Raw genomic sequence first — 11,764 nt, forward strand, 5'->3', positions numbered from 1 at the left:
TTCCAAGGTCTGTGCTCATATTTGGCTCCCAATAAACTTTAAAAAGTTTTTTTTTAAAAAAAAGAAAAGAAACTATAAAACATAAGTTGTTCTGTACTGTGCACATGGTTCCTAACTTGTTTTTTACCCTCTTCCACTTAATGGTATGTCTACAGAAAGCACTACCAAAACCCCATTCTTTTAAACTTCTGTAGAAGTAATTTATGGTTTACCATTTATTTTGCCATTTCCCTTTGATATATTTTTAGGTTGCCTTCAGTTTTTCATCTTTATAAACAATGGTGTTTTGAACCCCTTTGGGTCCATCTTTATTTTTCTAACATAAGTACTGGAAACCAGAATTGCTGGGCCATTAGACTTGCATATGTTCGGTGTGTTTTTTGACATTGTTAGTATGTACCCTCGAGTTTGGCTTTATTATATTATACTCTTCATCTTGCTAATGATTATTTCCTTTTTATTCTTCTTCATAGGGTTTACTAGCACTGGGCATCAGTAAGTCTGTTCAGACACCAGATCCTACTCATCCGTAAGGACATTGCCTTTATTTTGTTTTTGTTTGTTTTGGCGACAAGTCATTGAAATAAAAGCAACTGAATTTAAGAAATCTCCTGTAATTTATATACCTGCAGTTTGTTAAAGATTTGATCATTTCTTCCACTGTAGTATCTAAAGTGCAGGACCCATCACTGTGTCAAAGTAAATTCAAGGTATAATTTGAAAATAGAGCTTAAATTATTTTTATGTTTTATAACATAGCATGCAGATCTTGTCCTCTGCATATTTGATAATTAGTAACAGAGCACATATTTTGATCTTGGAGGTCTGTTTTATTTTGGTTCAAGGAAACATATATTCCAGATTTAGACTCATAGGCTGCCCAATCTAAAATTTTGGTGATAACTTCTATTAAGTACACACTTACTTTAATTAATTTTAATCTTTCTGTTGTGATTTGGAAATACTATTGTTAATATTTCAAAATTATTTATTTGTAAAATGAGTATACTTTTTAGAATATATTATTTTGACTCATATCCATTATTTGAACAGAGATTTTTTTCTGTTGCTTCTACTAACACAACCATCTGAAACTTTTGAGTTCCACATGTGTCATTTTTTAACTAGCTTCAGTAATATAATTTGATCAGTTTTAAGGCAAAATAGATTTACTTATTTTTGTAAAGGAGTCTTCTTTATTCCTTACAAATGCATTTCTTTACTTGAAAGCAAGGCACTACTGTTTTCTTATGAATAGTAACAAAGTTTAACATCCTATAATTATCAATAGCCTAGTATGAGAACAGCTTGTTCTCTAGTCTGCTAACTATACATCATTACAGTGTTTTACCATCTTAAGAAAAACATTTTTTTCCCGACTAGCTTCATATACCAAAAATTTTAAAACAGAGGGTAAAAATTTTAAACTTTAGGTTATGAAGATTTCTTCTCAAGGTATTTTCAGTAATTGACTTTAGTGTTGCCCAACAGAATTTTCTGCAGTGATGGGAATATTTTATATCTGTCCAATATGATAGTCACTAATTGCATGTGGCCATTGAGCACTTCAAGTGTTGCTAGTACACTTGAAGAACTAAATTTTAAAGCATAGTTAGTTTTAATTAATTTAAATTGTCACATGTGGCTAGTGGCTTATCAGCTTGGCCAGTGTAGATCTACATAATTAAAATTTTCAATAGGAACCTATAAATTTCTTAAAAACACCTAAAAAGAAAGTAATGCCATTTAATTTAGCTCTTAACTTACTTTAACTTAAATAATATATATTTTATATTACTATGGGGGTAAACTTATATAAAGAAGAAAATAATTTTTTCTAAATCAAGCTGGTAGAACATTGTCCCATCTATAAACTGGGAATTCTCTATGGCAAATTACATCTTCGCAGAAAAGAATTCAAGGAGCAGATTAATTAAGAATTCTTGTTTAAATTTGCATCTCCGAGAAGGGTGCCATAGAGTTTGGGTTTGGGAATAAATATACCCTGAAATATTTTTACCCTATTTACTCCTGATTTTTTTCCTCCTATAGTATGTCGTATTTTTGAAATCCTTTGATACTCAGTAGTGTGTAAGTACTTATGATAATGCAAAATAATGTACCTATTGATCAAAGATGCTTGAACAATAATTGAGATTTTAGAAAATTAGCCAGAAAACTGAAGCTCTTAGTTCTAGTAATAGTTGCTGCGTGCTAAACTATTCAGAATAAACAATAAATTATACGTACTTAACTGTTCAGTATCTAGCATTTACTTATAGGTAATGTAAATCATAGACTGGCTGCATAAAAAGACAGAAATATTCAATTAGAAGCTGCATTACAAGGAAATTTAATTGTTATCCTGTTCATTAAACATCTGAATTCATTTTTAAAAAGATTAATTTCACTTATATCTGTGGTACATATTATGTAAAGTAGCTCTACTAAATCAAAATAGGCTGAATTAAATGGTATTCGTTTTACTTTTGTGTATTTTCAAAGATATTACAGTTTTTTTCCACATTATATATTACTTTTTTGATTAGACTTGAATTTGGCACTTACATTTTACTTAAATGTAAAACTGTACCATCTTGATAGTCCTAGAAGTTTTTTTTGTTTTCTTTTTCATTGACCTGTTAAGCATATGTTTTGAAAGGAAATCATTTGTATTTCTTGCAATCTTCTTTTTTGTTTTCCAGGTATGGATTTTCAAATATGCGCTATATTTCTTCGCTAATTAGTGGTGTTGGTATTTTCATGATGGGGGCAGGACTATCTTGGTACCATGGAGTCATGGGATTGCTTCATCCTCAACCAATGGAATCCCTTTTATGGGTAATCCTGTTTGTTCCCCCTCAGTTTTGAAGTAATATGATGTAGTAATTGAGTACAGTAGAATGCTTTTGTCATATTGGTGTTGACAAACCTCAATAACACCTTCTTGACTGTGTCATAGGGTTATGTATCTGTAGTTGTGTTTTATGGAACATGACTGGACATGACCTCTAAATTCATATAATTTAATGATATTGAACAAGAGGATCTCTAAGTACAATTGTTAAACTCTTCCTCCTTGGTTAAAATCAGTTCTATGAATTTCTCTAGTTGCAGTTGAAGAACAAGATCTCTGTTCACTTTTAGTCCCAAGAATAGTCTCATAACAGTAATTAAAATATCCAGTTCCATGTAATAATCATAAATTGGAACTGCATTTAAAGTTAAAGCTTCTCCTCCTCCTTCAGGTAGGAAGCCTGCCCTGGGGGAATGGGACGTTGGAGGAGGGTCACCTTCTCTGTTTTCCCACCTAGAGATTCTACCCTTCTCTTCTGCTCCATAGGCAGTGTTGAAGTTTGGGATAGGGACAAAAAAGTTCTACTTTCCTAGCTACATGTCATTTTGCATTGGTTTCCGCTGGCCTTTGTAGATGTTTAAAGCTGTCTTTTTCTGTCATGGACACTTCTTAGAGATTACCCTGTTTGGCTTCTCTGACTATAGCTCCCCAACAGGCACAAATTGGTCATGTAGCACCACCTCTCAGCTTCTGCATCTGATGGTGTAGTTCCAGGCACTGCTGAAGTTGCCTTGCATTTGGCAAGAATGCCTTTTGGGCAAGTGATCTAAGGGTTCCGTGTCTGAGCCCTATGTGTTAAAATGGACATCTTTAACACAATTTCAGTAGGAGTGCAGTTTTTCCCTAAACATAGTCATCTCCTCTGCTGACACAGCCAATATCAGTTAGTAGACTTGACTATAGATTTATTGTTCAGGTGTGTATCAGACACAGTTTGCTATGATAGCCAAACTCTGGGGGATACACATCCAGCTTTCTGAGAAATCTCAATAGCTTAACAGTTTTCACTGAAGAAATCTTCACTTTTGGCCTCCTTAACCTCAGCTCTTCCTGTATGGTCTGATGGGTGTGGAACAAGGGTATGGTCTAGTGGGTGGAGACCCCCAGGCTTGGGCCACCTTCTGTGCAAGACCTGAATAGATGATATAATACCTCATATTTGGATATGGGGGTTCTGTTATTTATTTATTTATTTTTATTTTTATTTTTTTAAAAAGATGACCGGTAAAGGGATCTTAACCCTTGACTTGGTGTTGTCAGTACCATGTGAGCTAACCGGCTATCCCTATATGGGATCTGAACCCGTGGCCTTGGTGTTATCAGCACCACACTCTCCCAAGTGAGCCACGGGCTGGCCCGGATATGGGGGTTTTGTAACCTACTTTGTTCTCTATTTTGGGTTGTAGCCAGAAGAGGACAGAAGCAATCTCATTTTAATAACTTATTATACCATACAGATCTACATAATAAGAAGCCTATTAAACTAGGCTTATTTACATTGTTATTCACTAGTTTCCTATAGTTTTTATTGACTAGTTTCTTACCATAATACGTTTCATATAATTAAAATGAACAAACAAATATATTTCCTCTATTCCAAAAAGACTGGTCATTTTATAGATACCTTATTGTCCTAGCATTTGTCTAATTTGTACACCATCACTTTCCGGAGGCAAAGCAGTCTCTAGAGTTAGAGATTAATTAGTTACTTTTTCAGTTGTGTATAAGTTTTAAAGCTCCTAGAAGCTCTTGTGTCTTTTAGTGACTAGATGGGGTTCCATTAGACAATAGCCTTTTCGTAAATAAATAATTTTTTAAAAAATTAACACCATTTTGAAAAAAAACATTTTTATTATCATCACCACTCAACTTATTTGTGTTGGATTATGTACCAAATGGCCAGATCTTCTAAAGAACATCTACATAACATTTCTTTCATGTTTCAAGAGATGAAAATATCTGTATAAGGCTAAGTACAAAAGTACACAACACAGCAGACATTAAAAATCCATGTATGAGATTTTATCCCATCTGCAGCTTTTATATAGTTTGAAAAGTAGACTCTGTGAACTAAAAATTATTGTCCTTCTGTATTCCTGTGAAGTTTAGTGGAAGTGGATTTAACCTGATTACAACACTAATCAGTATGACTGATCTGATATTTACCAAAAAATTGTATTTTTCAATAAATTAAAGTCAGTGCAACACCCACACAAGCTAGAATGCTAGCTGCATCCATTCCTCACATTGAAGATATGAAACACAAACCCATTCCTCTTTCTGTGTGGGTTTGTGATCTTGTCATTTCATACTGAACATCTAGATTTCTAAGTATTTCTTTCTGTTGCTTCAAAGTCTTATAACTTTCTTCATTGATTGAGCTACATCCAGCTTCATCTTCACTCTTAATACCCATTAATTTCCTAAATTTGACGTTTTGGTCTTTGTTTCCAAAATTCAGTTTTTCCCATATTTCGGCAGACTGGGATTTGTCCACTTCTTTCTTCCCTTGCCAAAGCATTTTTCTTTTTTTGTCTTGTTCAGCAGATTTCATTGGATTCACAGCTGCTGGGTTATAGTAGCTAGGCACAGCTATTCCAGTCTCTGTGAAAGCTTTAGCTTGCAGGGCTGCCATTTGAGCTGCCGTAGCTTTCTGAGGAATTACTTGAGTTCCTGATGCCAAGAGGGTAGCAACATTGAGAACAGAACCTCCAGTAGCTGCAGCTGCTGCAGCTATTTCTTGCTGTTTTTGTTTCTCAACCATTTCCTTTTTTCACTGTTCTTGTAATTTCTTTGCCCATTCCAACCTCCTAACTAAAGCTTCTTTAGTGCATCCATCGCTGTGTTTCTGCCTCTGAAGGGAGGTGGACGAGGAGTCTCGCTTAAACTTCTGCTAGATCTTGGTTTTTCAATTCTCTTCTTTCTGTCTCGACTTCTGCTCCTTGTCCTACTCCTGCTTCTAGTCCTATGTCTTTGTCTTGATCTTGAGCAGGAATGAGACCTAATCCAACGTTTTCTTTCCCTGCTTCTTGATTGTGATTTATTCCTCTCTCTGCTTCTGGATCATGACTTCTTCCACTCCCTACTCCTGGATCGGGTCGTCTTCTGCTCCCTGCTTCTGCTACAATGGCATCTTTCACAAGACCTAGATCTTGAGTGACTTCTGCCTCTTGATGACTTTCTTTCTTTGCGTTTGTGTCTGTGCTTACCATTTTCAGATGAATTTAGTCGCTCTCTTCCTTAATCAGAAGAATATTCTTTGTCATTATGTTCCTCAGACTTGTTTTTCTTAGGGGATTTATTTTTGGATTAATGTCTTCTTGCCTCTTTGCTTCTGCTCTGGCTCCTGTGTTTTCTTCCTTCATTATCTGACTTCCATTTTCTTTTTCTTGACCTTGATCATGATCTTGAATAATAATGTTTTGAAGCTCTGGGAGAGACAGATACATCTGACTGCTCTTTTTTCTTAGCTCTACCTGGAGATGTCTTTTCTGGGGCTGTCCATCACTAGCCACCATAGTCTAGAATCCTGGCTGCTAGGGTGGCGCCTCCACTTGCTGCTTTCAACACTACCTGGCCGCCCTGAAGCTTCACCAAAGACTGAATCACTCATCTGAGAGACCCAGATGGCAATAATAAATTTAAAACACTGTAAACTTGTTTATGTTTATTAGGTATTATTTTGGAATCCTTTTATTGGGTGATAAGTGTGTCTTAAGTACTTTCAGGAAGGAGATTGGAAGGATTAAAAAGAGTTATTGGAAAGTTTACCTGTTATTTTAATTGTGCTTTAGGTTGGCTTTTAGATTCAGTGGAAAGAGCCTAGAATTGAGACTGGAAAGCCTGCATTCTAGTTCTTACTCTGCTATCATTTCTATGTACGCAGGCAAATCACTTAACCTTGGTAGTTCGGTTTTCTTAACAGAATTATAAGAGTGTTGGACTAGGTTTGAAATGTTCAAACCTCTATTTCAGGAAAGACTAGGGTTTCAGAAAGGTATATTGAAAATTGTGTAGATGTTTGGTTTGAATTTTACTAAAATTTTTTTAAAAATTGTTTTGCTACATTAACTTTTTGTATACATTGGACTAAAGCTTCTCTTGCCATCTTTATTTAACTGAACAATGTCCTTGGACTGTAAGGAACATAGTATTACTAAAAAAAAAGTAATTGATTACTGTTAATAACTACTTATCTTTCTGAATCAAAATTCTCTTGGTATGGGGCATCTAAGCAAAATCCAGAAGTTACTTGAGTATGGGTGTGAACCTTAGGGCATCTGGTGTCCATAACCCAAGATTTCAGATGTTTGTGTTCAAATCTCATTGTCCTAATTTGAGTTTTTTCCTATTAAAATGTTTATAATCTGGCTTAGATTTGAATTTATGTTTCTGTTTTAGACATTATAAACTTTATGAACAGTTCTGAGTCTTTGAAGAAATATTTATGCTCTGTTTTAACATTTGTTTTTTAGGCATATTGTATTTTAGCAGGATCATTGGTCTCTGAAGGAGGTATGTACTGTCACAGAGTATCTCTTTATTACTAATTTAGTAATATATATTCAGCAGTCCATTATTACAGTTGTTAAGTTCTGTTGATTAAGGAAAACTGTGGGAATAGGAATCTAAGCTTTGTCTACTTTTAGAGAGTCTTTGTATAATATACTATGGTTGTTTTTGTAAAGGATGGGGGCAAGGGGAAAGCTATGTTTTGTTCTTGAGTATCATATTATAATGTTCAGAACATTTGAAATGGAGTATGAAAACATAACTATACTGAATTTTTAAAAATCAGGTTTTTAGTAGTTTAATCAAAAGTTTCTTTTCGCAATATGAATATTTCAAAGTTTCTGAAATATATGGCTATATAGCAGTTTATGACAGAGCACTGCTACTATCACTGTGAAACTGCCTAATTCATAGTATCTTTACTCCTGAAACATAATCACTTTCTATGTGTAGTGTTCTCTTCATCTGTTTTTTTAAATTAATACAAGGGTACTTCAAAAAGTTCTTAGAAAGATAGACTTAAAAGGTAATACAAATCTTTCTATGAACTGGAAAGATAGACTTAAAAGATAATACAAATCTTTCTATGAACTTTTTGTAGTACCCTCGTATTATTTTTAATTAACAGATCATAACTATATATTTATAGATCCCTTCATCTTTGATAGTCCATAAAATTGTGATAATACCACTTGACTCAAAAGGTTGGGACAATCGAAAGTGGTTGTGCTTAAGTGTGGTACCTGCCAAATAGTGGCTGTTTAATAAATTAAGGCTGTTGATATAGCAATTATATTTAATTATTATGGTTTAGAAATAAGGAATTAGGGTCTTGATAATGACTAGTTAATATAGAACTTTTCCTTATTGCCAACCCTGGTGTTAAAATGTGGTACTTATTTATTTAGCTTTTGAAATGCCACCTTTAAAGTTTTGAGGTATGAAATTTTTTCCTTGCTGATATGAATGCTTTTCTTTCAGCAACACTTCTTGTTGCTGTAAATGAACTTCGTAGGAGTGCTCGGGCCAAAGGAATGTCATTTTACAAATATGGTATGTATTTTAGAAACCAGGGGTTTATTTCATCTCCTTTATTTGCTTAAAATTACCTAGTACTATTGCTTTGTGCCTAATAGATGTGTTCAAAATGTTATTGCAATGGCCTCCCTATGTGGCTCTTATGTATATATCACCTCTTTTAAAAGAGAAATGTAGTGTAGTTTGAACATGGATATTTTATATTTGGATTTGACTTAAGCGAAGTACTGTATTTCTATATATGCTTATCTGACTTGAGAAAGTAATTTGACTTTATATATCAGTTACTGTTGACATGTAAGCTAAGAAATTATATTTACATTGGACAAGGTTTTTAAAATCATGATTTCTTATATTTTTTAAAATCTTAATTTAATCTTGATTTTAAATGGATACTTATCACCTGATGGTATCAAATTAAGGTTTTAGTAATTTTCTTTACTTGTCTCTCCCCCATTGATTAAGTAATGGAAAGTCGTGATCCTAGTACAAATGTTATATTATTGGAGGATACTGCAGCAGTCTTGGGAGTGATAATAGCAGCTACTTGCATGGGCCTTACTTCTATAACAGGTAAATATTTCTTAAATTACAGGTGGTTTATTTGTCCCTACTTAAATAATTCTCTCATATATGGGAATTTTCTCTTATATTATTGAGTAATTTTAAACCAATAGATTGTTAAATGTTAATTCCATACTAATTATTGATTTGTGTAAGATATTTGGTCAGTAAAAGTATTCAGGTTTCTCTGAATTAGACATAAGTCTACTAGTAGAGGATTTTTGTAATGCTGTAAACCTTTCTATAGGTTTATTAAGATAATATGAGAGAACTTTAATAAACTCTGAAGTTCTAAATAAATATGTATTATGGCTCTTGTTCATTTGTTTTCTTCCAGTTTTAGTGGCAATAATAACTGCTGTTGTCTTCTGTTTCCTTAACTCTCTTTTTGTTTGTTACATCCTCATTTTGGTGGCTAGTTAAGTGTTTTGAGGGATAGTACAGAAAAACAGGTAAATGAGAAGACAGAAAAACCATTTTTTAAAATTTTGTAAAACAGCCATTTAGTAAGAAAAGACTAAATTTATAAAGTTGGAATTCTGTTGGAATGGAACTTTTCCCATTCTTCCTTATTTGTCCTTATGTATTTAAAATAATTTTAGGTGACGAGCTTTCACAGTTCTGCAGTGTTTCTTCAAATAGTCTGAAATACGAATAGCTCTTTCTCAATTTGAATGCTCATTTCAAGACTAAACCAGCATTCTCTGATGTTCACTGTGACCTGAAATATTTCTAAAAATATTGGTTTTTTGGTGCCCTTATAGTTTTAGACATTTTTTTGTATATAAATTATTAGCAAAATTTTAGGCTTAAGAAAAGTGTGACTTGATGTATAAGTCAACTTTTAATTGATTTATTTTCTTTTACATAATAATAGAAACCAGTTAAATCAAAGTTATAAAAATATGTATGAGACTGTTTCACATGAATTAAATTTTATTTAATTAGCCAAATTAGTTTATATAAATAACATGCCAAGAAATATTTTTCTTAAAAAAGTGTTTTCTTCCAGCTAATAGTCATATGATTTCTGTAGGATTATTTATACATGTGTATACTCTTAAATAAAAATAATTATTTAAATTTGAATTTCTGAAGAGCAATATTTGATTTTGAACATTATAATTACAAACCTCCTATTAGATTATGTTACAAGTGGATCATTTTTAACACAGTACAGATAAGTGAATACTTTTTAGTGTTATGATTTGACTAAATATTAATAAAACTAGTATATATCTTGAGATTTTTAGCAAAATAAATGTGTTTTATCAAGCTTTAAAAGAGTTAAATATTATATTGATGCCATTTCACCTTTCGAATAAAAACACTTCAAATCATAAAAGTCATGTGTGTAAAATTTATTATAAAGATTTTAAAAATATTGGTGTCTGTTATATAAATATTACCTATACATTCAAAGATAGTAAGTCAGCCTTTCTCTTGGTTCTGGGAGAGTTAAGCCCTAACAAACTATGGTAAATGTTGCAATCAGAATCACCTGGAAGGCTTGGGGAAACATAGAATGCTGAACCCCACCTCCAGAATTTCTGATTCTGAAGGTCTGGGATGAGGCCTGAGGATTTGCATTTCTACCAAGTGATACTGATGTTGCTGGCCCAGGAACCACACTTTGAGAACTACCACTTTAAGGCACCCATAGCATGTAATCAATTAACTTCTTTCCTTTGTATTTAGAATGGTACTAGCTATATATCATCTCTGGTAGAATGAGAACAGAAATCACACGTATCATTTTCTGTAGGGCTTAATTCTCATGCAGAATGTTGGTAGGAATAAGACACAAAAAATGGTTATTTCTTTCAGCTTTTGTTTTTTTGTTGTTGTTTTTTTTTCTTTGTCTGTTTTCGTGACCGGCAAGGGGATCGCAACCCTTGGTGCGGGGTCACCCGCACTGCGCTCAACCAGTGAGCGCACCGGCCATCCCCATATAGGATCCGAACCCGCGGCGGGAGCGCCGCTGCGCTCTCAAGCGCTGCACTCTCCCAAGTGCGCCACGGGGCCGGCCCTTTCTTTCAGCTTTTGATTTCACAATTATTTTGTCTACCTGGCATAGGAAAATTATTACTGATGTATCTAAAAGAAATGCACTCTTCATTATGTCATTAGTAAGTATATGTTGTCTCTAATCTGAAAGTGCTCTGAACCCTCATCCATGTGATGACCAGGTGCAAGAAACAGTTTGTAAATAATTAAGTTACATAGTACTTAGGTAATATGAAGCAAGTTGTAGCATCCCCATTTTGTAGTATAGTAAAACTATTAGGAGTCACTAAAGGAGGCAATTAAGGAATTAGGAATTAATTTCAAATCCCTTGAATACTAGTTCTGGTTCTTTGCTCTCTAATGCTCATTGAAATAATAGAAACTGTTAACTTACTGATTTCTTACGTGTTTTATTTAGGCAATCCACTGTATGACAGCCTTGGTTCTTTGGGTGTAGGCACCTTATTAGGTGTGGTCTCAGCATTCCTCATCTATACTAACACAGAAGCACTCTTAGGGCGATCCATCCAGCCAGAACAAGTACAACGACTTACTGAACTCCTGGAGAACGACCCATCAGTAAGGTCAGCATTATTCCAGTGATGCTATTAAGGCTTACAAAAACATACTAAAAAAGAGAAATGCTTGGTTTGTAAATACTTCCAGAAGAAGTTTTGGATTCCTAGTCTTCAGAACTTTTTAATTTATTACTTTTCAGAATTTTTTTTTTTTTTTTGATGAAGCAAGGATTCATTTAGGAAACTCCTTATAAAATTTCCTTTTAAG

General features: G+C 33.6%; 1 protein-coding gene and 1 pseudogene across 1 annotated transcript; one reads left to right on the forward strand and one right to left on the reverse strand.

Moving 5' to 3' along the window:
* Positions 1-473: 473 nt before the first annotated feature.
* LOC103583098 (zinc transporter 9-like) lies at positions 474-11,562 on the forward strand (the record flags this gene model as incomplete). The annotated part of the gene is made up of 6 exons (XM_008564511.1): positions 474-529; positions 2,706-2,841; positions 7,333-7,372; positions 8,351-8,422; positions 8,873-8,980; positions 11,397-11,562. Coding segments are annotated over 6 exons (578 nt in total), but the record flags the coding sequence as incomplete, so codon positions are not given.
* Positions 5,040-6,470, reverse strand: LOC103583097 (annotated as a pseudogene).
* Positions 11,563-11,764: the final 202 nt, after the last annotated feature.

Source organism: Galeopterus variegatus, unplaced genomic scaffold, assembly GCF_000696425.1.
Source record: "Galeopterus variegatus unplaced genomic scaffold, G_variegatus-3.0.2 Scaffold19638, whole genome shotgun sequence".
In the NCBI taxonomy this organism is placed as follows: domain Eukaryota; kingdom Metazoa; phylum Chordata; class Mammalia; order Dermoptera; family Cynocephalidae; genus Galeopterus; species Galeopterus variegatus.